Source organism: Natrix helvetica (genome assembly GCF_964273705.1).
Source record: "Natrix helvetica genome assembly, chromosome: 3".
NCBI classification, from domain to species: domain Eukaryota; kingdom Metazoa; phylum Chordata; class Lepidosauria; order Squamata; family Natricidae; genus Natrix; species Natrix helvetica.
Window position 1 is genome coordinate 119,375,575 of NC_138549.1, and position 27,066 is coordinate 119,402,640.

At 39.9% G+C, this 27,066-nt stretch overlaps 1 protein-coding gene across 2 annotated transcripts; it reads left to right on the forward strand.

Annotated features, from left to right (window-relative positions):
* ELOVL1 (ELOVL fatty acid elongase 1) lies at nucleotides 1-27,047 on the forward strand. 2 transcript variants are annotated; one of them, XM_081946928.1, is made up of 9 exons: nucleotides 1-144; nucleotides 7,346-7,417; nucleotides 8,746-8,813; nucleotides 15,237-15,427; nucleotides 16,321-16,401; nucleotides 16,627-16,683; nucleotides 17,066-17,171; nucleotides 22,257-22,393; nucleotides 24,813-27,047. In XM_081946928.1, the coding sequence occupies exons 3-9, from the start codon at nucleotides 8,768-8,770 to the stop codon at nucleotides 25,056-25,058; spliced, it is 864 nt and encodes a 287-aa protein (XP_081803054.1). In that variant the 5' UTR covers nucleotides 1-144; nucleotides 7,346-7,417; nucleotides 8,746-8,767; the 3' UTR covers nucleotides 25,059-27,047. The 2 variants fall into 2 exon arrangements, with proteins under 2 accessions (XP_081803054.1, XP_081803055.1); XM_081946929.1 differs by lacking the exon at nucleotides 1-144 and adding an exon at nucleotides 558-1,548.
* The last annotated feature ends 19 nt before the right edge of the window (nucleotides 27,048-27,066 follow it).

Genomic DNA, 27,066 nt, shown 5'->3' on the forward strand with positions numbered 1-27,066 from the left:
CATAGGCAGCGTGGCTCTGCCAATCGCCGGCAGAGGAACGCTCGGGGCGGCTCCCTTTAACTCTGGGGTGACTCCGAAGCGGGTCCATTGAGAAGGAAGACGTGCTCGAGCCGCTTTCCTCCCGTTTGTCCGAGCCACCGGCGGGTGAGTGCAGTCGTGCAGGGAGGGGGGGGGGGGAGGATTTCTCGACACTTTTTAGGCGGCTTTTCGGGGCCTGCAAGAGAGAGCCGCGCATCCCGTCTGACTTCAGGCGGCTGCCTCTCTCCCGTTCTTGCATTCCCCGCCTACCACACCCTATCCGCTGCGGGCTCGGGACCGATCTCGCCGCCTTCTCCCCCTCCGCGTACCCGGGAGCTTTTTTTTTTTCCTTCTTCTTCTTCTTCCCCCCTTTTCGCTGAGCCGGCGGGGAAGTGATTTCCTCTCCCGCCTGCCTGCAGCGCGCGTGACGCAGGCCGACTTGACAGGAGCAGAGTTCCCGGAGCCTTTTTAAGAGGCGGGAGCATTTCTGCTTGAAAGCAACGGGAGCTGGGCAAAGAGGCTGTTTCCTTTTTCAGAAGTAATCTAGCACGGGTTCGCTTACCGCAATGATTTGAAAAAATGGGGGCGAGAAGCGGCGGCGGGGAAGACGACGACGACGGGATGCTGCTTCGAGAAGAGGCCGAGAGTATATTCGTTAAGAGAAATGGGGCCGGAGAGACTGAAGCGAGTTGGGGGAAAGGCCACTATTCGCCCCGGTCTTCCTGACGGATTAATCTGTGGCAAAACTGTCGAACCGTATAAGAAGGGAAGGAGGCACAGTTGCTAATCGAGATTCCCCCTCTTCCCCCACAGCGTACACAAACTCAAGGGCTTCTGACGTCAGTGTGACATTCAATAGGGGAGGCTTTTTGTAATCTTGCAGTCTGATAATAAATAAAACAATCTAACATTGATATGTAGCTGTTGAAAGCATAGGGATTTGGGTTTGGTGCTAGTGGCATCATAGACTTCATTTAGGTTCCCTTCTTTATGTGAATGCTGAAGTTGAATTTAACCATTTCTTGTACATCCTCTTCTCTCCCTCCCCCCCTTCTTCTTCATCCTTGTTTGCTATCCTTAGAAAAATCATTTCCCGAAATAGGATTAATTTTAAAAAGGAGCCTTTCTGCAGGAGAAATGGTCAAACTTGTATTGTGCCTGCTATAAGTTATTGTGCACAGTCTTCTGTGGTTGCACAAACTTTTCAGTAAAAATAGATGGATTGGAGTAACAATATCAGAATGTGTAAGCAATAGTTTATAGCTCACCATGCAGTTAGAAAGGGACAGAAGGAAGTTAATCATCTGCTCCCCTTCCATCTTTGTTTTCTTTTCAAATGTATGGTGATAAGAGAAAACCTCAATGTAATCCTTGTTCTCAAGGACTAGGGATAAGGAAGTAAGGAAATGATTTATTATGGCCGCACATCTATGTAATATGTTCTGAGCATCAAACATAACAAAAACAGAATTTCATTAGAACAAAAAACCAACAACTACTGAGGCATACATTTGGCAAGAATTTGCAAAGGTCAGTAATCTCATATCTATATGCATGCTACCAGCTGTGTGTTAATTTGCTTGGCAAGTCATTACCCGTTGATTTCCTCAAAGTATAGTGCCAAAAATTTACTTAGATACTATAATGTCACAACCTTTATGGAGTAGAGACTCTTCATCATATCTGATCAAGGTACAGAAAAGTTATACCATAATGGATGTACTTGTTACATGCATAATAATTAATTTTTATTGCAACACTATATTTTCATTGGAACAGAGCAAAAGGACTACTCCCTTCTTAGTAGGCTGATGCTGTTGTTGGAATTTGGGGGGGGGGGGAAACCTCATGCTCACAAAAAATTTACTGGAAATTTTTGCATTTTTAACTTTTTAAACTTTCTGTATTAAACATGTTTATGAAGCTTACATTTAGACATAACAACATTTTCTGTATTTCAGTTTAAAGTTATTCTTGCAATATTCAAGTTATTGAATCAAAATCAAACACACATGTTTCTTTGTGAGTTTTTAAAAGGTTCTAAGCAAAAAATTTGTAGAATGTTTAATTTTTTTCCTCTGCTTTGGTCTGCTTAAATTTCTATTCTCTCCGCCATACAAAGTTAGAGGAACCTTCTCTTCCAAAGTTAGTTCCTGTTTATGTACATTAGGAATAGTGAAGATGAGACCTGAGAAAAATGTATGTGAATTAAATATATAATCAAATGTTATATTTTTAGATTCAGTAGACAGCGGTGTCATAGATTGTTCTACTCTATTTCAGTTGTATATCAAGACAGTTGTATGCTCAGTTAGAGAGAAGATATTTAAATCTGACCTCACAATAAATGCAATATTTTAAATGGAGTATGTCATTGCTATTGATTTGTTAGAACTATTTTACATCCACCCAAAGTCCCAACTAAGCACAATAGCAATTTTTTTCTTTGCTGGGCTGCTTTTATCCTGCATTTGGAGTTGTTAAAAGTTTCATGAAGATATCCGATCATGAGTGAATGGATTGTGCAAGAAGATATTCAGTCAGTTTTCTTCCAGATACAAAGAATTACTTCTGATTGAGGTGGCCTATAAACTTTTTCTGTCCACCTTGTATGGCTGATTCCTGACAAGAGCTGAGTATGTGGAATGTAGTTGTGTGGGAGGGCACTTTACTGTGCTTAGCTGACACCTCAGTTACATCAAAGAAGTTGAATTCTATGGCGACAGTATTTCAGGGAAATGAAAATCAAGCTTGCATTTTAAATAATTTTAATTATGATTTAAAGTCTTCCACTGACTATTTCCATTAATTTCTTTTCCACTAAACTCAAGTTATGCATCTTGCATTTTAAATTTCACCATTCTATAAAAGAAGATGCTGTTCACCAGTTGGTCTAATATTGATATAGATACATAATGCTGTTAAATAGTTTTGAATACAGTTCCAGCTATTTCATTCTAATATGCCCTATCACCATTTCCTCCTTCACCATTCTGAAACAGATGAAGTTGGGAGAAATGTGCTTCTTCTAATCCCTTTATTAATTTACAATGCTGTAGCATGTAGGAGCCTATTGAAGTAGTAGTAATAAAAGCCATGGAAATCTATGGGCAAGGAAAAATTGATATAATTTTTCCTAATTTGTATATACCGTATGAAAAATAAAAGAAAAACATGGCAGTGTGGGAGACTTATGGAGAACAGTAGACTTAAAATGTAACTTGCATAAAATGCAACTGTTCGTGACTTTCTGAAAATTCAGAAAAATAAAAATTCAGCTGATAGATATGTTACAGTCTTTTGACAAAAAGTTAAATTGTGTTTTATGTAAACAGCAGATCAATGTATGCATCTAATATTTAAGTGATGTTTGTAATTGTGTAGTATTCACTGGGGAACTCTCATCTGGTTTGGATGATTGTCCAAGTGCAGATTTTGGAGCCATTGTTTAATTTTGTAAAATAAGTCTGTGAGGGTATCTCATAGAGGATATTTCCTTAATAGTTGAAACCATCTGCCATATGAATGTATACATCCTAGGGTGTACTTGAAGTGTAAATGATTAAGGAAAGGAGCCAAGAATGCTTGTCTAGGAGATTATGTGGTCAAATAGTTGTTGTCAGAATCCTTATATCCAAGGAACGTAATATAAATGGGCGTGCTGATAAATAAAAGCAGAAAAATATTCTGTGTATATTAGAGATTTTATCAATTGTTTAGTTACTAAATCCATCTCTCAGTCTAACTATGGCTTATGCTTTGCTGGTTACCTGGAGCAGATGCATTTTTTTCAACCTACCCATGAAACACTCATATGACTACCCCATCAAGGCTGTCCTCTTTGAATTAAGGAACTACTTTTAATTGTCCTGGAGCAGTCATTAGTAAGAAACTGCCAATATGCATTATGTTTATATACGATGTTTTAGATGGCTTTCTAAATACTGCAGCCTTCTATTAATTCACAAGATATTGCCTAGGATTTAGGTGGATTTGGATATTGCCTAGGATTTAGTTTTACAGGAGGTGAATACATGGGATGAAGTTAGTGAATGGCTTTTACTTATTCTTTCTCCTGTCTAAAACATTAACTTAAAAAGAGACCTCAGTGTTTTGAGGACTGAAACGTTTTAATTGCAGGACCAGTAGCAGTTCAATTACAATGAAATGTTGTTTGCCTTAAGGCAGGTAGGATCACTGCCTGCTCAATTCTGGATTATCACTGAGGAAACACATGTGACTTTTATTATTGACACAATCTCTGTGATTTCTACCTGTAAAAGGGGTGGCAGGGTGTAGCAATAGTTGTTGCTATACTAAAGTTTAGTAAAGGCTCTTGAAGTTAAATAAAAGCCAGTTTGGGCTAGTGGTTAAGCACCAGGCTAGAAAGGAAGAAACTGTGAGTTCAAGTGTTGCCTTAGCCATGACAGCAAGCTGCATGACCTTGGGCCAGTCACTCACTCTCAGTCAAACTCACTTTACAGGGTTGCTGCTCTGAGGAAAATAGGAGGAAGTTATGTTGGATATATTTGCTGCTTTGACTTATTTTCAAAAACTATAAAGGTGGGATACAAATAAACAAATAGAAATAAATAAACCAGAGTAGCTTGGTTTCTGATAGTAAGCCAACACTAGTGATTCTTGCTCATATTTGATAGCTTGACCTGATTATTATTGCAAATAAATAGCTTATCTCTTGTTTTTATTGAAATATGATTACGTTTTACTGAATTGGAAATGTTTTTGTCTCCTTCACAAAAAGATATTTTAGATCCCCTTTCTGGGCCTATCTCACTAGATGTCACCAACATGATCAAAATGTGGCCTGCGGGAGATTTGAAAGGATTTAACCTGGCAATGTGGGGAGCTATGACTTACTAAGAACTGTTAATAGTGTAGGTTCCAGAGGAGAATATGATTGAAATAGAGTCCCTTTACTTCTCCCTTTGGACATAACAGTCTTTCAAAGGGCAGCTCTATACTAAGTCTTTTGACTTGATCAGTTTGTTCATCTATTACAAGCTTTAGATTCTATAATTTTATATGATTGTTAGAACCATAACGGCCCCTTTGTAATCTATTTGTACTGTTAAGGCAGTTCTGTTTTAGTGTAGCCTACCGTATGGTACTGAACTAGGGAAAGTATTTATTAAAAAAACATGACTTATTCTAAAAGAAGTTGAACTATTGGAAATTAGCATGTATGGTTTGTAGTGAGCATAATGCTCTGAATATAAAATTGGAGTTGGAACTTTTGTTTTCAGTGTTATCCTCCATTTCAAGGGTATTTTCCCCACTGATCTGGATGTTCTGCACAGCCTCACTTGGCAGGGCAAGCATAGAATCCCCTCCTCCATCTCTATGCATCAATATGCTATTGAGAGATTCTTCTCTGCATCTATGTGCGTGGCAGTACCAGGCACAACAATTCTATGCAAGCAACTCATGTGGGTGTGGGGTTTTGTGCTGTTGATTTCAGAATGTCAGTGAGTTGGAGGTGCGGCCAAGCTAGGGGCTTGATGTGTCATGTTACAATTTTGCCAGAATATTGTTTGTACAGGTGGGTGGAACTGGACTTTGGGTACTAGGTTACAATAATAGATGCACAACTGAGCTTTATTTCAATAAGTATTTCCAATTAACATTTCTATGATTCCAATTGGAAAAAACATAGTGAATGTGTTCCTATGTAGATATTCAGATCTGCTTTATTGCATGTGATGGGAGGAGGGATGATTTCCTGATTCTTTTTACCCTCATGGTTTGAATTCTTATAGCACTAAAACTCTGTTACATCATTTCTTCTACCTAAAGTTGATGGCAGTTTAATTTTAGTGAGCAGATGTCAACTAAAGCATTTTTCTTGTCAAACCAATGAGGGGTGTGGAGGCCTTTCAATTTTAAAGCCATTATAGCAACCTGTAGAACGTTGCTGGTGAAAATTCCTACCACACTGTTCCAGTCTGACCTGTTCAATGCTTTGGTATGCACTGGTGCCAGGGCAGAATGATATCCGGATAATATTATATGGCCCCGTAGTGTATAGGAGTAGGATTTTGAGAATATCGCAGATTTTAGTTGCATTTTCTAGTTTATTTAAGATATGAGAAAGAACTGTCATGTATTCTTGATCTGGGTGTTTGTATGGCACAATTGCGCCATACTCTAGACTGTGGGGGCCGGGCTGCTTATGTGGCAGAATGCTGAGCAGAATTCCCTCCAGCTCCCAAACAGGCTGAGCAGGTTGAGCCCATGTGGGGACAATCACTGCTCAATCTCTGTATTCTACTGATTGTGCAGGAAAATGTATTGGATACTTCATTGCTCCCCGCTCTCTCTCTACTATGTAAAAAAAGAATTATTTAGACCTGATTAAATCTTACCTTTTGAACAGAGATGCTCATGTCTATAAGCAGGGAAATGGGAAACCCTAAATACAAAAGCATATAAATTCTGGTTCCTTAATCTCTCAAGGAACTAATATACCTGCAGTATTTGTGCAATATGTGTCTATCTAGTGCTATGCTCAGCTCTTATTCATGAACGGTAAATTCTTGCGATATATACCAGTGAGTCAACGAATAGTCATTTCCTATTGCCCAGATCAGTTGCTTAAGTTTTGCCTATTGCTTCAATGGAGTACAGGTGATTAGACAGAAAGATAGGAAACTTGGTTTCTCTTTAAGAAACCTCCATATTCCTCCACATCAATTCAACAGCAATTGCCATGATTTGAATAGTGGGGAGAGTTTGCATTGTATTGTAGCCAGGTATAGGGGCCACCTCGGAATGAATAGGATGGGAGATTTAAAAAAATGTATCTTGGTTTAACGGAATTTCATAACACTTCCAAGAAAACTACATGGATGAATCATGAATGTTTGGACAGAAAAAACCTAGTTTCATTTCCCATATTCACACCAAATCTATGATGAGGTGAATTGTTTCAGGGGGAAAAGTTAAATCTTCCTTTCATGTAGATATTATACTTTAGAGCAGGCATGTCCAACCCACAGCCTATGGGCCACATGTGGTCCTGGACAGCTAGTAATGCAACCCCACAACATTATTATGTGCATTTATATATATTAGCTATTTTATATATTTTATATCTGGCTAAGACAATTCTTCATTCAATGTGGCCCAGGCAAGCCAAAAGATTGGACATGCCTGCTTTAGATATTTTGAAACAGCATTATTTGTACTTTTATCTTAGCTTCACTGTCAGAGTATATTCTTATGTACAGTATAATGATAGACAGGAAAGAGCTACATATAATTGATGTGGACTGTTTATCTTAATCTTCTGTCTCTGTTGTACTTTTAGGGTTGTTCTGTTCTTCCTGGTTTTGCCTGACAAATTTCTGAAACTTGGCAACTTGACACCACAAGACTCCTGGTATGTCCTCCAATTTTTTTTCTTAGTCCTAAGCTTGTCTTGATCTTTCACTATTCATTCCCTTACAAATTCTTTAAAAAAAAGACTGGATCCTCTTAAAGTGAGGCTGTTCTAAATTCCCTTGTTTGGTCTTGTTGCATGATGTATACTGATACTGTCAGTCCCTTTCCCATCAGTAACAGCTTATTTTGAATTATCTGTATTCTGCTTGGATATGTTAGTCTTTCTTGGCATCTTTCTAGGTTGAGTCACTATACCAAAAATAATATTTTAGAAAATGACTTGTGATTTTTCTTATTCTGCATGTCCTATTTCTAAGGTTGGTTATTTAAATATATATTTTAGTCATGTTAGAGTAGTTATTAACATGCTGTCCTAAAAGCCTTTGTTGTTCTGATTTATAACCTGTTTGGTTGATCAACAAAATAAATTTCAGAAAGTAAAAGTAGCATTTTTTATTTTGGACTTACTGCTTCAACGTCTAAGGTAACATAAAGTTCCATTTATATAGCATGTATTATTTTCTGTTCATTTGAACCAGGTTAGGGTATTATTTGACCTCTACCTGCATATTATGAATAAACTGATTTTCTAGATGGGTTTGCATTCCTCTTTAAAAAAGGGTGTTTAGTTTGGAAATATTCAGTATTTCATTTTTTTTCATTGAAGGAGCCAAGGTGTCTAAATTGTTTTTGGTTGTCTTTTCTTACTCAACTAGAAAATATTTTCTGCATGCAGTCAGTTTGGTCTGAGAGATGTAACCCCTAATCTACAAATAATAATTTGGGCTGCAGTTTCAAATGCATCAATTGCAGTATAGATAAAACCCACTCTAAGCCTACTGTTCCTTCTTGAGAAGGTCATGTGACTTGTATAACACATGCGGGCACCAATTGTTTATCCTGAAGGTTAAATGAGACTTTGGAGCTGCTTCCTGTAGACCAGGTGTGTCCAACCTTTTCGCTTGCCTGGGTGAAAATAAGTTGTCTTCGGCCACATTACTAGCTGTTCAGGACTGCATGTGGCCCCCACAGGGTTGGGTATGCCAGCTCCAGACTGAATGTATCTGAATAGCTTTGTTTCACTGGTACTTTTTTTTACTTGTCAGTACTTGCTATTGGTACTATCAAAATCATTCATAGAAAAATATCCTAGATGTGTTCAGCAAAAACAAGAATTAAATCACTTGTTTCATCCCAAAAATAATTATAGTTTGTTGAGAATTGGGTAATAATACAGAACTATTCATTAATTGCATCCAAATAACAGCATGATTTGCAGGTTGTCCAGTTCTAGTGCACTGACTAACACTTTCACTTCTTATGCAGAACAGCGACTAATACTGTTACCATGGATGTGTTGGTGAACAGGTATCGAGACTTCATGAAGGGAGCAGGTGAGCAGATCTTAGCTGAATGACTGCAACTATTTTTTGTTTTGTTTTTATTCCTTTTCCTCCCCCAAAAGGAAACAGGTTGAGGCTGATAATTGAATTTACTGAGAAAGATGATCCAAAGGTTTTGCTTTCAGAATTTCAGTAATTGGAGTATTCCCCTTGAGCAGCAGTAATTACCAGTAAATGTTTCCAATAATTGTTGATCAGTTCTGTATATTGTCTTGGATGAATTTAGCCCATTCCTCCTTATCGAACAGCTCCAACTTAAGGATCTAAGTGAGCTCCCTTGCATGAACTGCTCACTTTAGGTCTTTCACAATATTTCTACAGGCTTGAGTTCAAGACTTTGGCTCAACCATTCCAAAACATTAACTTTCTTCTGTTGTTTTGGTTGTATGATTGGGTTTTTGGGTTGCTGTCTTGCTGCATGTCCGCTTCCTCTTGAGTTTCAGTTCACACGCATATGCCCTGACATTTTCCTGTAGAATTTGCCAGTACAATTCAGAATTCAAAATTCCATCAATGATGGCAAACCAGAGTCCATAGTCAGCAAAGTAAGCCCAAACTGTGGTATTATCAGCACCATATTTCATACATGGAATAAGGTTCTTAGGGTAGAAAGAAGCATTTCTCTTTTGCAAAACTTAATACTTTTTATTCAACTCAAAATTTCTTTTTTAGTCTCTTTTCACCATAGAACATTCTTTCAGTAGCCTTTTGGATTATCCATATGGTCTTACGCAAACTATAGATGAGCAACACATTCTTTTTGGAGAGTAATGGTTATCTCATTGTACACTATTTCTCTGTGGAAATTAAAAACTTTCTGGCCAAAATATATGTATTATGTGTAAAAAAATGAACCATGAAATGACATAGGAAAATTGTGTTGGTTTTTTTTAAAATTCATACTAGATAGGTCCTGGCCCATTCTGTGGGCAACGTCTCTTCTTGAAATATCCATGAACAAAATAATGGAACAATCCAACCTGAACAATTAGCAGACAAAAAAGAAGGTGACAGCTGAGTAGCACAGCACAAGACAGGGTCATCTTTAGGCTAAGGCTGATAGGTACTTGTCCCGGGTACCAAATCGTAGAGGAACCAACACTGTCCCTCCTTCTGAATTATTCTAAAAAAGCAAATCTTTGTAATGGCCGGAGCTGGCACTATTAGTCAGTATGAGGGGGACTTCTACACCCTTGAACCAGCACTGGCACAAGATTTTTGGCTAGTTGCCCAGATGAGAATACAAGTTTGGCCTTCCCTTGGCAAAAACAGCATAGCAAGAAATTGTAGTCTACTATTAGTTTCATCAAAGCAATATCTTTGATACCGTCTACTGTAGTGGCTGTCCGGAGTTTTCTGGTCTTACAAATGCTGGCATTTAGTTTGTTAGATATTACTCTTGGGTTTTTTGAGATCTATTGGCATATTAGACACTTTGCTTTTAGTGTGAACTTGGCTAGTTGAACATTCCTGTAGAGGGTAACAGTGGTAATGAACTACTTCCATTAGTACAATGATAATGTCCATATTGTCTGACAAAGGACTGGTGGAGTCCAAACTCTTTGGAAAGTTTGGTAATCTCTTCTAGCTTGGTGAGCATCAACAACTATTTTTGGAGGTCCTCAGATACCCCCTTTGTTTGATCCATAACACATTTCCACATTCCTGTGTTGTGAAGATCAGACTTTGATAGTGAATATCCAGAATTCTGTTCTTTCAATAGGCAAGAATTCCTATCCTTACACCTGATTATTGTCCCATTGACTGAAATGCCTGACTCTAACTTCCCCCTGAAATGAATCCTTCAAAAGTTCACATACTTTTGCCACATATAAATATGTAGCTTTGGATCATTTTCCTCAATAAATACAATACAATAGAATAGCAGAGTTGGAAGGGACCTTGGAGGTCTTCTAGTCCAATCCCCTGCCTAGGCAGGAAACCCTATACCGTTCCAGACAAATGGCTATCCAACATCATCTTAAAGACTTCCCGTGTTGGGGCATTCACAACTTCTGGAGGCAAGCTGCTCCACTGATTAATTGTTCTCATTGTCAGGAAATTTCTCCTCAGTTCTAAGTTGCTTCTCTCCTTGATTAGTTTCCACCCATTGCTTCTTGTTCTATCCTCAGGTGCTTTGGAGAATAGTTTGACTCCCTCTTCTTTGTGGCAACCCCTGAGATATTGGAACACTGCTATCATGTCTCCCCTAGTCCTTCTTTCTATTAAACTAGACATACCCAGTTCCTGCAACCGTTCTTCATATGTTTTATCCTCCAGTCTCCTAATCATCTTTGTTGCTCTTCTCTGCACTCTTTTTAGAGCGTCCACATCTCTTCTATATCGTGGCGACTAAAACTGAATGTAGTATTCCAAGTGTGGCCTTACCAAGGCATTATAAAGTGGTATTAACACTTCCTGTGATCTTGATTCTATCCCTCTGTTGATGTAGCCTAGAACTGTGTTGGGTTTTTTGGCAGCTGCACACTGCTGGCTCCTATTTAAATGGTTGTCCACTAGGGCTCCAAGATCCCTCTCACAGTTACTTCTATTAAGGAAGGTACCATGTATACTGTACCTGTGCAGTCCGTTTTTCTTGCCTAAATGTAGAACCTTACTCTTTTCACCATTGAATTTCATTTTATAAGATAGTGCCCAATGTTCAAGTTTGTCAAGATCCTTCTGTATCTTAAGCCTATCTTCTGGAGTGTTGGCTATTCCTGCCAGCTTGGTGTCATCTGCAAATTTGATGAGTTCCCCATTTATTCCCTTATCCAAATCATTGATGAAGATGTTGAAGAGTACTGGGCCTAAAACAGAGCCTTGGGGTACTCCACTGCATACTTCCCCCCATGTAGATGCAGTTCCATTGAGGACTACACGTTGAGTGCGGTTGGTCAGCCAATTACGAATCCATCTGGCCGTGATGCTGTCCAAACCACATTCTTCTACTTTATCTAGTAGTAGGTTATGGTCCACCTTATCAAATGCCTTACTGAAGTCCAAGTAAACTATATTGACGGCATTCCTCTGGTCCACTAATTTTGTCAGTTTGTCAAAGAATGCAATAAGATCAGTCTGGCATGATCTGTTTTTGACAACCCATGATGGCTTATGGCTATTACTTTGTTTACTTCTAGGTGGTCGCTAATTCGTTGCTTGGTTATCTTTTCCAGAAACTTTCCTGGTATTGAGGTCAGGCTGATAGGTCTATAGTTTCCTGGATCTATTTTCTTTCCATTTTTTGAAGATGGGAACCACATCAGCTCTTTTCCAGTCCTCTGGTAGTTCCCCGGTCCTCCAGGATCTCTGAAAGATATAGTTCAGTGGTTCTGAAATCTCATCTGCCAGTTCCTTCAGAACCCTGGGATGTAATCCGTCCTGTCTTGGTGATTTGAACTCGTCTAGGGTAGACAGGTGCTCACTTACCATTTTCTTCCCTATTTCAATTTGTGCTCCTAATCTGATTTTTGTGGTGCTGTTATTGATAGGTTGGACTGTTTTATCCCTTTGTATAAGGAAAGATGCAAAACATGAGTTAAATAGTTCTGCTTTCTCCCTGTTGCTTGTCACCTTCTTGCCACTTTCTCCCAGCAATGGACCAATTCTTTCCTTAACCTTTTTCTTGTTTTTAACATGTTGGAAGAAGCTTTTTTTGTTATTTTTTACTTTTGTGGCAAGCCTTTCTTCATTGTGAGCCTTAGCTTTCCTTACTTCATCTTTACAGGCTCGAGCTATTTGCTGATATTCTGCCTTAGTTATGTCCCCCTCTTTCCACTTTTTATACTTAACTTTTTTGTCTTTCAATTTGTCAAAAGTTCTTTATGCAGCCATGCTGGTTTCTTTTGGGAGCTGTTATTTTTCTTCTTCATTGGTATTGTGCTAGACTGAGCTTTTGTAATCTCATTTTTCAAAATTTCCCTAGCTTCTTGAATTGTTTTCCCCTTGAGGATTCTCATCCATGGAATTCTTCCCAAGTTCTCTCTAAGTTTATTGAAATTAGCTCCCTTAAAATCCAAGACTCTAGTTTGACTTTGTTCTACTACTTGTGTTTGGATAATGTTGAATTCCAATATTGCATAGTCACTTGCCCCCAGGGTTCCTATGGCTTCTATCATTTCCTTTCTGTTAGTGAGAATTAAGTCCAATATGGCTGATCCCCTTGTTCCCTTCTCTACTTTTTGGGAGACAAAGTTGTCTGCTAGGTTTGTTAGGAACCTGTTGGATCTTCCACTTGGTGCAGAGTTTGTTTCCCAGTTGATGTCACGGTAGTTAAAATCCCCCGTTACTATTGTTGTGTGCTTCCTACATACCTTAGTTAGCTGACTACCAAAAAATTCATCTGCTTCCTCTGCTTGGTTGGGTAGCCTGTAGTATAGGCCTATGACAATGTCGTTCCCCCACCCCAACCTTTAATATTGACCCAAATGCATTCAAGATAGTTCTCATCATTGTTGTGCTCTATTTCTGTAGAGATGTAGTTATTTCTTATATATAGTGCAACTCTACCTCCTCTTTTATTTAGTCTATTTCTTTTAAATAATTTAAATCCTTCTAGCTGTATGTCCTATTTGTGGGTTTCATCCCACCAAGTTTCTGTAATGGCAACAATATCTGCCCTCGTTTACTTAATTTTTTAATTCACCCTGTTTATTCCTCATACTCTGTGCATTGGTGTATAGACATTTGAGTCCATTTTGATTAACCCTGTGTTTACTGTCTACATAACCTGTGTTATGCCTGACTGCCCCTATTTTCTTGCCACTTGTATGATTCATGCACATGGTATGGCACTCACTATTAAATGCTTGGTTTTGCTTGACAGCAGGAGCTATAATCTTACCTGCACAAACATCTATGTTACATGCACTGATAACCCTATGAGTTTTAGATTGCTGGGGACAGAAATGTTCTGTATCAATTAATTCTCTGTCCCCGTTGTTCAGTTTAAATGTTTATCCAGAAAATCTGTGAATTTAATGCCAAGTAACTCAGTCCCTTTCTTGGGTGGGTGCAAACCATCTCTTTTGTGCAGTTTTTCATTGGACCAGCTGCAGACATCATGACTAATAAAACCAAAGCCTTCCCTTTTACACCACTCCTTTAGCCACACATTAAACTCTGCTACACGTTGGTCCTTCCCTTTTTGTTCCTTATATACTGGTAAAACCTCTGAAAAGATAAGCCTACACTACTAAGTTCATACCCCAAGCTCTGGAAATCATTCTTCACAGAAAATACATCTTTTGGGACAGATCATTTGTGTCAAGATGTATAATAGCATCAGCGTCACAGTCCTTACTTTCATTCTTGATTTAAGAATACGCCTCTTGTCTCTGCTGGCAGTAGCACCTGGCAGACACCTGACTTCTTTTAAAACCTCCATATCCTTTCCTAAATTTACATCCCTTACGAATGAATCACCACCCAGAAGATGACTTCTCTTTTTACATACCTTGATCTTCTTGTGTGACTGATGTGCGATACCTGGGTCCCCATTTTGCCTTTCCAAAGAAAGTTCTTCATTTTGGACCACGATCCCCTGCTTTTTTGAATCATCATAATCACAACTACCTTGACTTGTCTCTTTAGTGTCCCCATTAAGGTCAGCAAGGGCGCTATATCTGTTATGCTGGGTCACAGCAAAAGCTTTGTGTTTATGGTTCACAGCTCTTACTCTGCCAGATCCCATGGTTGTCCAGACTTCTCTTCTTCTGCAGGATCTTTGCAGTAGAGGAGGCTAATAGCGTGACATCTCCATAGTGTGGAATGGCTGATTGGGCACCTAATTTCTGCTTGGAGATTAGAGATTCTATGTAGACTAGTAATTTGTTTACAAAGGGGACAGTATCCTAATTTGAAAAGAGTACTGCGAAAGACAGGTGCAAAACAGCTATTACATTGAACTAAGCCGATCATTTTGAAATAAAATAAAATCTCAAGCGCACTAATCCAGAATGTGCTAACATCCTAACGGCTCGCGGGCTACTACCTAGTCCTCTTTGTCTCTCTGACTCCCTCCTTGTAGAAAACAGCTCCAACACCAGCCTCAGGGAAGTTCAAATGAAATTGAGTTAAAGGGCCACTACCTAATCCTCTTTGTCTCTCTGACTCCCTCTTTGTAGAAAACAGCTCCAATCACCAGTCTCAGGGAAGTTAAAAAAAATCAATGAACAAGTATAATGTTTTTGACAGTTTAATTTGGTTTTCTCTTATCTAGTTTTAGTACTTGTGTGGATAAGCAATCATGTTTTAGGTTATATTTATGCAGAAATATTCAAATTTCAAAAGGATTCACAACTCTTTAAATACCACTTAAATATTCCTAAAAACCACCTACTCCAGGTACATTAGATAACAAAAGATTTAATGTGTTGCAGGATCCTTATATATATATATATATATTTTCCACAGACCCCCGGATTGCTTCATATCCACTTATGGATTCTCCTTGGCCAATGACAGCTATCCTACTGGGTTATGCCTATTTTGTATTATCACTGGGGCCACGGCTCATGGCCAACAGGAAACCTGTGAACCTTAAGAAGTTCATGATACTTTATAATTCTTTTTTGATGGCACTATCAGTTTACATTGTTTATGAGGTAAGCTTCTCCCCGTATTAAATTTTATCTGTAGCTTACATTGACTCTCCAACATCAGTTTCAAGGACATAAAAATTCAAATTCAAAGTTACCGTAAGACATACAAATAAGTGAAGATTAGGTAGAAGATTCAGTTCAACAGAATATTTCAGGTTCTTCAAACTTATTAAAAATGTTTTCTCAAAATGAGAGTGTTTGTTTTATATTTGAGATAGTAGGCATTAAAATTTGATGCAATACAGAGGGCTTATTTCCATGAATTTTGAATTTTTTGTACTAGGAATGATACAAATGACATTGTAAAAGTAAATGATTTTTAATAGGCAATCTTGCAACCTCATTTTATAAGTTAGACAGCAGAATTTTTACTATTAGGCTACTATCATACAAGGTCATGTATTTTTACCAGCTGTTATGCTAAATGACTTCTCTGAATCATTTCATGTTTCACTGTGAATGCACATTTTCCCAAGTAGAATAACATATGGGATTTGTCTTGATATGGACGAATACAATGTTATTACTGATTTTTTTTTCCAAAATTATATCAGTGTAATTCAATGAGATAAGTGTAGTACATGACAATTATATCTTGAAAACCTACTTTGGTGTTAATGCAAAATAAGTGTAATGCTTGCATTGTAGCAGTATAATATGTAAAAACATTGCTTCACTAAAACATTTGAAGTAAAATTTATCAAGTAAAAAGACGTGCATATTAGTTATTAAGTGAATTGATATTTATTTGAAAATTTTGTAAAGTTTGGTCTGACCCTGCTCAGCATATGAGACCTAGAAAAGAAAGCTGTTATGAACTGTGATGTTGTTGGAATGTAGTTTTAATGAAGAAGAGGTCTGGGAATGATAATTTCTAATAGTTTTTTTGTTTGTAGTTTTTAATGTCAGGCTGGCTAAATGGTTATACATGGAGATGTGACCCTGTTGATACATCCCAGGATCCTACGGCTCTTCGGGTAAGCTTGTTTTTCATTTTCCTGTCTTGTCCTTCCTTCATTCTCCCTGTACTCTTATGTTTCTCTTATAAGTTGTGATTTCTTTAGTTTTCAATACAGCCTTTGGTGAAGATGTTCTAAAAAGTATGTTGAGAAGGGAGACTATAAAGGGAGAGAAAACTAGAGGGAAAAATGGGATTTCAATTTTGTGATGGCTAGGATGTTTAACTTTTGCCTTGTCTCTAGATGGTCCGTGTGGCATGGATCTTCATTTTCTCTAAAATCATTGAGCTGATGGATACAGTAAGTGACTCTGAACTTCTGATGATCCTATTTTTCTAGTTAAAGCATAGATGATTTTCACCCAGTATCTTTAGATGGTGGCCACTCAAGTCTACCTATTCTTCCAGCATTTATATTCTTATAAAATTATAGTGGTCAATCTTTGCATACTTTGCTGCATTTATGCAGCAGGATGTTCTGGGTGCGTCAGGCTATATATTTTCTGATAAATACAATTATATTTAAAAGATTGTCTAGCAGTAACTTGATGGTCATATTTTGAAGACTGCATTGTGGTCTTTTTTCTCTAATTTAGATTTGGTATAGATGGATCAGGTGTAGATAGACATATAAATATGCTACTAGCCAAAACCTTAAACCTACATTGCATTGTTGTTTCCAGGTGATCTTTATCCTAAGAAAAAAGAACGAACAAGTGACCTTTCTGCATGTTTTCCACCATTCAGTGCTACCCTGGAGCTGGTGGTGGGGTGTGAAATTTGGTCCAGGTAAGATTTTAATGGGGGATTTACTCCAGAACTTGATTCCAAGATTTGAAAAAAATGTATTCATAATTATTTTCAGATATGCCTCTTTATAATATGGTATCTCATGAATACATGCAGTATATGTGTCTTCTCATTATAGGCATATGTACTTGAACATATAGTTTATCTATCCAAGATATTATAGGAACAACAAGACAGTCTTGGACTTTCAACTATCTGCCCTCATCTGCTTCCTTTATTAAAGTCATGTTTGGATAGTAGAAGTCCTGGATGTTCTCAAACCTTTTTGTTTTGATATATGTAGATTTTAAAATAAAATCTTTCTTCTTTTATTTTCCTGTCATCATTAAAGTCCTAGCTTTAATGATGACAGGTCCCTTTGGGGAGAGGTCCCTTTGGGTCCGAGTCCCTTTGGGGAGGTCCCTTTGGGACAGGTCCCTTTGGGTCCGAGTCCCTTTGGGGAGAGGGGGCGGTATAAAAATCGAAATAAAGGTAAAGGTAAAGGTAGCTATTGCAGGTATTTGAAGAGTTGACTCAGCCTTCCATCCTTCTGAGGTCGGTAAAATGGGGACCCAGATTGTTGGGGGCCATATGCTGACTCTGTAAATTGCTTAGAGAGGGCTGTAAACCACTATGTGGCTGTATATAAGTCTAAGTGCTATTGCTATTTCCAATGTTTAATTACCATGTTTCCAGGTGAAAGATCAGTGTGTGTATTCGTGTGTGTGTGTGTATAATAATTTTTTTTTATAAAAAGTCACACACACACACACATAATATCGCAGAATACTAGAATTTTTCTACAAATATCAGTATAATAGTTAGGCATATGGTAAATGGTTATAGAAAAGTCAAACAGAACATTATATCATCAAAGATTTTAGCATTCCTATTTAAGATATTTTATGTTGTTTTTCTAGACTAAAATAAAGTTAGTGTGGTGTATGCTTAACGTTCTAGACTAGAGTCCTGGGGTTAAACCTGTCTTTAACCCTGAAAGTTCACTTGGTGACTTTTGGCCAGTCACTATCTCTTAGCCCAGTGGTGGGCAACCTTTTTTTTCAACTGAGCCAAATCTCGCCAAAACCACGATTGAAATTTACTTTGAGAGCCACATTTTTAAAACCGAAAATACATAGGATGGTACACTGTTTTTAGTTTCAATAAGTTTTTATTGAGAATATTCTGCATGCAAGTATCCACATAGGTCGGGAGGATACAAATAACACAACTAATAAAACAAAAACTTTAGAACGATATTATTTATCGATAACGTTAAATTCCATAAAATTTGCCTTACAATGTAGAGAAAATTACATCCTGACATTGACTGACAAAGTCACAACCACTAATGTGAACATTGGCCTTGCATTTCCTTGGATAGTTTGATTAAGTCAGGTTTGTATGTTGTTGTTTTTAATTTCATCTCTCTCTCCCACTTTCTTTTTTTCTTTTTTTCTCTCTCTCTCTCTCTGGCTCTTTGCCTCTCTCTCCCTCCCCCCCCCCATCTCTGTCACTCTGTGTATGTGGGTGTGTCTGTCTCTCACTCATTCACTTAATCAATCACACAGAGAGAGTGTGTCTCTCTCTCTGTCTGTCTATCTTTCTCTCCCTCCCTCCCCCTCTCTCCCTCCCTCTGTCTGTGTGTGTCTGTCTGTCTGTCTGTCAGTCTCTCTCTGATTCCCTCCTTCACTCCCTCTCTCTGTTCCTCTCTCTGTCTGTCTGTCTCTCTCTCTCTCTCTCTCTCTCTCACACACACACACACACACACACACTGTGGTCACCTTGTTGAGTGTTCCAATCACATTTGAAACACTCAACAACTGGCCTGCATTTATGGTATTTTGCAGCATTCTGCAGTCATAGGACCAAAATTGGTTGTCACTCACCCGGGCTTTTGCAGAAGCTTCCCTCCGAAGCCCGAGAGGAGGGAGGGGAGCGGGCACCCGGCACACAGAAGAGCCGCATTAAAGGGTGTAAAGAGCCGCATGTGGCTCCCGAGCCGCGGGTTGCCCACCACTGTCTTAGCCCAATTTGTTTCGAGGGTTGTTCCAGCAAAAATTGAGTATCCTAATACCTAACCTTTGAGCTCACGAAGAAAGGGCATTCTCATAAATAAATAAACAATAAATATTCTTCCAAACTAGTCTACTATTAATAAATATGCAACAATGCAATATCGAATCTAGAATATTAATTTTTTTTTAAAATGGTCTGAAGATCTAAAACAAATAGAACCTTATACTTAGTGATATTACAAAATACGTTTAACAGTTAAAAGAAGAATTATAAAATGACCAAGTGAACTTTTCTCACTAAAGTAGTTTGAATGCTATCTCTAAGATTTGCCCCCAAAAGAAAAAAAAACACAATAATCTCAGGACAGCGAGTTCCACAAATAAGCAAACACCATGGGAAACTGGTTTTATTTATTTATGTATTCATTCTGTTTATTCTAGCTGTCTCAATGGCATATCTATAAACAAGGTCTCCATGAGTCAGTCCAATATATTTAACCAACGGTTTTAATTTTCAGAATTTGCATGCTCCGTTGGCTCTGTTTCAAGTGTTGCGAATGTATTTTGGTGGATATTTAGTTTTATCTTTTCAGAAATAAAACACTTGAATGTCCTAAGCTAGGTTACACTTACATGTAACACTAATAACAAGCAAAAAAAATTGACTGTATGTGCTGAATACAAATTACTGGCATTTTTTCTCTTATATCATTTTGATCCCACGTGCCCCAAATGAATTTTCTTTGTTTTTCTAATATTTATATAAATCAGGGGTGTCAAACTCAAGGCCCGTGGCCTGCATCTGGCCCATGGGGGCGGTCTGGAAAAAAGCAAAGGACTGGCTTGCGGTGCCTCTGTTAGCAAAAATAGGGTGTGGGATGGGCACGGGCACCCCCCGCAACCGCTTTTGGCCTTTGGAGTCCTCCAGGAGGCCTTCCAGACCCAAAATGGGGCTTTTGGAATGCTCCAGGAGGCCTTCCAGGCCCAAAACAGGGCCTCAGGAGTGCTCCAAGAGGCCATCTTTGACTAAGAAGGTTATAAAAGGGAAGAAAAGTAAAATATTTTACCTTTCAGGCTTGCAGATTTCTGCTACTATAGCGTACGTTAATAATTTATAGTTCCAGTCATCCTAGGGAGTCAGTTTCTTGATCTGGTCTCTCTCAAAAGGTGATCAGTAGATCAAGTACAGTTGCAAGAAAAAGTATGTGAACCCCTTGGGATTACGTGGAGGTTTGCATGAATTGGTCATAAAATGTGCTCTGAACTTCATCTAAGTCACAACAATAGAAAAACACAGTCTGCTGAAAATAATACTACACAAACATTAGATGTTGCCATGGTTTAATTGAACGTAACATGTAAACATTCACAGTGCGGGGACGAAAAAATATGTGAACCGTTGGACTTAATAACTGGTTGACTCTCCTTTGGCAGCAATAACCTCAACCAAACGTTTCCTGTAGTTGCAGATCAGACCTACACAAAGATCTGGAGTAATTTTGGACCACTCCTTCACAAAACTGTTTCAGTGTAGCAATATTCTTGGGATGTCTGGTGTGAATCGCTCTCTTAAGGTCATGCCACAGCATTTCACTGGGCCACTCCAGAAGGCGTATTCTGTGCTGTTGAAGCCATTTTGTTGTTGAATTACTTGTATGCTTTGGGTCATTGTCCTGTTGCATCACCCATCCTCTGCGGAGCTTCAGTTGGCAGACAGATGGTCGTACGTTTTCCTGCAAAATGTCTTGATAAACTCTGGAATTCATTTCCCCATCAATGACAACAATCCGTCAAGGCCCTGAGGCAGCAAAGCAGCCCCAAACCATGATGCTCCCTCCGCCATGTTTTATAGTGGGGATGAGGTTTTGATGTTGGTGTGCTGTGCCTTTTTTTCTCCACACATAGTGTTGTGTGTTTTTCCCAAACAACTCAATTTTGGTTACATCTGTCCACAGTATATTTTGCCAGTAGTGCTGTGGAACATCCAGGTGCTCTTTTGCAAACTTCAAATGTGCTGCAATATTTTTTGGGGGACAGCAATGGCTTCCTCCGTGCTGTCCTCTCATGTACTCCATTCTTGTTTAATGTTTTCCTTATTGTAGATGTGTCAACAAAAATGTTAGCATGTGCCAGAGATTTCTGTAGGTCTTTAGCTGACACTCTAGGATTCTTCTTTACCTCATGAAGCATTCTGCGCTGTGCTCTTGCAGTCATTTTTACAGGACGACCACGCCTAGGGAGAGTAGCAACAGTGCTAAGCTTTCTCCATTTGTAGACAGTCTGTCTTACCGTGGACACATGAACATCAAGGATTTTGGAGATACTTTTGTAACCCTTTCCAGCTTCATGCAAGTCAACAATTCTTGATCGTAGGTCTTCTGAGAGCTCTTTTCTGCGAGGCATGGTTCACATCAGACAGTGCTTCTTGAAACCAGTAAACCCCAAACAGGTGTGTGTTTTTAAAGGGCAGGACAGCTGTCAGCAACACATCCAATGGCATCACACTGATTGGAGTCAAGGTTGGCTCACTCCTGGCTCCAATTAGCTCTTGAAGAAGTCATTAGGCTAGGGGCTTACATACTTTTTCCTTCCTGCACTGTGAATGTTTACATGTTATGTTCAATTAAACCATGGCAACATCTAATGTTCATGTAGTATTATTTTCAGCAGACTGTGTTTTTCTATTGTTGTGACTTAGATGAAGTTCAGAGCACATTTTATGAACAATTCATGCAAAACTCCATATAATCACAAGGGATTCACATATTTTTTCTTGCAACTGTAAGTATTAAAAAAAATCACAGAAATGTACACTTCCCTATTTTTATAAGTTTATAATACCATGTCTGCGGAGGTGTGGTCACGTGTCAACGCCCACCATGGCTACACACTCCATGGCCACACACTCCATGGCCACGGCCACACACACACACACACGGCCCTTCGAGGTCAAACTCAATCCTGATGTGGCCCTCAATGAAATTGAATTTGACACCCCTGATATAGACTCTAAGGTCTAGTTATTTCATTTATCCTCATCTTTCTCCCTTTCTCTGTTACTGTACAGGAGGAATGGGCTCCTTCCATGCTATGGTGAACTGTATGGTACATGTTGTGATGTACTTCTATTATGCGCTCTCAGCTGCAGGACCTGCTTTCCAAAAGTACCTCTGGTGGAAGAAGCACATCACTGCCATTCAACTGGTAAGTACCAAAGGGAAAAGGATAGGCAAATTATGCCAGCATTTTTTATTCAGTTGTACAAACTATCTTTTGGTCACTTCATCTGATTCTGTTTCTTTTGAATGGCTAATTACAGAAACTTGGTAACCTACCGTATTTTTCAGAGTATAAGATTCACCTTTTTCCCTCAAAAAAGAGGCTGAAAATGTGGGTGCGTCTTATACACTGAATACAGCATTTTTTGCCTCCCGAACCCTCGTCCTCTTCACCAAAATGGCTGTGCATAGCCTTGGGAAGCTTTCAGAGTGCTCCTGGGGGCTGAAGAGGGCAGAAATGAGCGAAAAATGGGCTGATTTTTGCTCAGTTTTGCCCCCACCCCCCAGGAATACTCTATAAGCCTCCTAAAGGCTATTCATGCCCTTTTTTGACAAAAAAAAATGTTTTTGGGTGGTCTGCAGAGTGCAAAAACTTTTTTTAAAAATTTGCCTCTTCAAAATCTTGATGCGTCTTCTACTCTGGTACATCTTATACTCCAAAAAATACAGTAATTTGATATTTGTTGCCTATGTTGAGTTTTCCCTTTTCTTCCAAGGATTATCCATCATTACCGTGTTTCCCCTTAGTCCTGAAACTAAGGCCATGCCACATTTTTCAGGTGGGCAAAAATATAACCCCCGCCCAATAAGCTCCCTGGACAACCCTCCCTCCGGCCAGGCAGAGCACCGCTCACCAACCTAGCGATATTCCGAAGGCGCCAAGCCGCGAGAACCGGGGGTGGGTGGGAAAGGGCCCTCACGTTGAGCAGCGTTTTGCCCAGCTGGAGAGGGGGTTTGCCGGGCAGCTGTTCCACTCCCCGACCGCGCGCCTCCCAACCTCATGATGCCCTGGCACAGCTCCGCTGCATTCCTTGCTGTTTCATCCAGTGAAGCCCCTTGTAAAAAAAATGTGTCTCACTTCTCCCCCCCCCCTCTGCTACCCCTCGCCTTTTAAAGGGACAGCGGGGAAGGGAAGCAGGCAGGCAGGCAGCTGTTAACATTGGGGGCAGGGTGGGAGGTGTTACGCCATGAGGCGTGCCTCTTACCTTTCCGGCTCCATCGCGTAGCCCCTGGTAAAAAAAACCCTTTCTCGCGAGTTCAAGAAGTTTGCTTGAACTCGCGAGAAGGGTTTTTTTTCCCCAGCAGCTTTCCTGGACACAATAGCAATGAACGCAGTGGGGCTGGACAGGTAAGAGGCGCGCCTCGCAGCACAACTTCTCCCACCCCTCCCCCAATGGGAACGGCTTCCTGCCTGCTTCCTTTCCCCACAGTCTCTTTAAAAAGTGAGGGATAGCAGAGGGTGGGAAGTAAGACGCGTGTCCTAGTGCTACTGGAGGCTGACAGCTCCGCTGCGTTCCTTCTTTCGTCCAGGGAAGCCCCTTGTAAAAAAAACCTCATGAGTTCAACTGGTGAGATTTTTTTTACAAGGGGATTCCCTGGACAAAATGACAAGGAACGCAGCGAAGCTGTCAGCGTCTGGTAGCAGTAGGACACTCGTGTCCAGGAAAGCTGCTGGTAAAAAAAACCCCTCCTCGCGAGTTCAATCAAACTTCTTGAACTCGCAAGAAAGTTTTTTTTTACCAGGGGCTACGCGACGGAGCCGGAAAGGTAAGAGGCACGCCTCACGGCCCAACACCTCCCACCCTGCCCCCAATGGTAACAGCTGCCTGCCTGCCTGCTTCCCTTCCCCACTGTCCCTTTAAAAGGTGAGGGGTAGCATTGGGACAGGGTGGGAGATACCTTTCCAGCTCCGTCGCGGTCCTCGCCATTGTGTCCAGGGAAGACCCTGATTTAAAAAAAAACCTTCTCACAAGTTCAAGAAATTTGATAGAACTTGTGAGAAGGGTTCCTTTTTTACCAGCGGCTTACCTGGACACAATAGCAAGGAACGCAGCGGGGCTGGTCAGATAAGAGGCCTGCCTTGCTTCTCCCCCACCCCACCTGCCACCTCTCACTAAACGGACGGTGGGGAAGGGAACCAGGCAGGCTGCCTTTACCATTGGGGCGAGATGGGCGATGTTGGGCCGCGAGGTGCACTTCTTACCTTTCCAGGTCCATCGCGGTCCTCGCCATTGTGTCCAGGGAAGTCTCTGGTAAAAAAAAACCCTTCTTGCGAGTTCAAGAAGTTTGATTGAACTCGCAAGAAGGGTTTTTTTTACCAGTGGCTTCCCTGGACAAAATGGCGAGGAACGCGACAGAGCTGGAAAGGTAAAAGGCACGCCTTGCTTCTCGCCTGCCCCAGAAAATAATAAGCCCTCCCCCTATAATAAGCCAAAGGCCATATTTCATGGGGCAAAAGAAAATAAGACCCTGTCTTATTTTCAGGGAAACACGGTACCTGTGAGTAAAAGAAGCTCCAACTGTCACCTTTATTTATTTCATCAGTGCCTTGTTTCTGTTTCTAGCTGCAGTTTGTGCTTGTCTCCATCCACATCTCCCAGTACTACTTCATGCCTGACTGCAAATATCAGTTTCCAATCTTCATCCACCTCATCTGGATTTATGGAGTTATCTTCTTCATTCTCTTCTCCAACTTCTGGTACCAGTCATATACCAAAGGCAAGCGTCTACCCAAGTTAATGGCACAGCCTCAGCAAAACGGCTTCCACGAGAATGGTGCCATTGCTAATGGAAAAGTCAAAGCCAACTAGGGGTGGATTCAACTAGCCCCATATCTGGGCTTCTTAACCAGATCAAGTGCCTACAGACTGTTATCTTGCAGTTCCAAACCATCTTCCCTGTTTCCCTCGTTGCCTCGCTTTCACCTTTCCCCAAAGGAGACAGGCTGCCTGGGCTGTCGGTGCTGAATCCAGCCCAAGGCCTCCAAAGTGCCTATGTCTGCCCTGGGCTGGGCTCCCTTCAGAGCTGGACCAAAGCAGAACCCTGACAGATGGGACACATTTATCCACTTAATTCTACGTACACAATGTGATCTAGGTGGGGATTTTTGTTCCTTTGCTCTCCCTAAGTTTGTGTTGTCATTTATTAATTCTGTTTATTTACCGTTGGTATTCTGCCATTCCTAACCCTTTCCTACTTGAATGTAAGTAGTCCCTTTTTGCTGGGGGTGGGAAATAATTCCTCCTGGAGATAACTTTTCCTGCTCTGTGTGCAGATGGGGTACTACTAGGCAAGTCTTACTGCCTTGGCTGTATTCCTCTTTTGGCATTGCTCCTCAGCTTTGGCTGCTTTGATCCCAGGACCTTAGCAATAACTCTGGACTTCAATCTCCACATGGCTTGATGACTGCAAGCTCTTATTGCACTGAGGCCCAGGGAGAAGAAATAGGACCCTGTTGTCCAGCTTGTATGCCATTGCTCTGTGTGCCTTTTAAAACATTATTGAATCTTTCCCAAAGAACAGAGGCTCCCTATAATCTAAATTTGGGGAGGACTTCTCAAGAGGAGGTACATCCCTCCTGAACTTTCCATTTGTATTCACAGAAATAAATGGATAGAAAGAGAATAGTCATTCTGTTCTTGATTTCAAGGCCTTGATGATTGTTTGGTTGGGCCTGATGTGCGAAAAGAACAACTTTACTGTAAGTAGTATGTTAGTATTGTTTTTCAGTTCCAATGACTACTGCTTCTTGCAGTGAATTGGTATCTTACTTGAAGTTGGTTTACTAGATGAGAGGAGCTGAAAAACTGAAATCAAAGTCCTGTGAACCGTTATAATAGAGTGGTGACTATGTTCTGGCCATCTACAGTGCGTGGTGTCAGGCATCAGATTATTTCTGCTCAAGAACACAGGAATTCATTTTTTACTAGTTTTCTGGTCCATAGAATACCTTCCCTCAAAGTTTAATACAGCATTTAAGTCCTTGACTCCTGCTTGTCCTGTCTGCTATTCCAGGCAGGACAGTGTTAATTTCTTTCTCTTCTTATATGGACACTCCTTCAGGCCAGATGCTTTCCTTTTTGCACTGGCTTAGGATCTTGGTGAAGCTCCAACTACTGGGCATTATCCTCCTGGGCTTGAAAAGACCTGTAGTCCTTGGTGCTATTGCCTATGGTCTGGTTGAGTGTGATAAGTGGAAAAGCTACAAATACTGTGTGTGGGGCGTACAAAATAATTCTAAAATAGAATGAATTGGAAAAGTAATCTTAGTAGCAGATCTTACATCTGTATTGCATCCTAAATTCAGAGTGCCAAAATGTGAAAGCAAGGATATATTGGGAAATATAAAAAGCTAAGGCACTAAGAATACCTTTTATGTTGTTAGAATAAACTTGTATTGGTCTCTCTACCTCAATGCTAGGGGTAGACTAACCCAGAATTGAGATTATGTGCCATAAACATAATCTAAACATAAACATGTATATACTATTGGAGAGATTTGTATAACCCAGAATATTTTGATACATTCACTGGCCATTCTGAAATAAGGCAATCTTGTTTAAAAGCCTTTAAGCTAAGTTCACTGTTAGGTTGAAATAGGTTTTGTAACACTACTTACCTTTCCACCGCTGATTATCCTGCTGTGTACTGTTTCCCCACCTGTGTCTGAGAAATCCTAAACCAATGCTAATGGCAACCTTTAAAAATGATACAATGTTTGACTGAGAAGCTTTTACAATGTAGGGGATACTTAGGGGTACAATTTGGAAAAAAGTAAAAGATACTTGTTTGTTCTCCTATATGTGTGCCTGCTCTCAA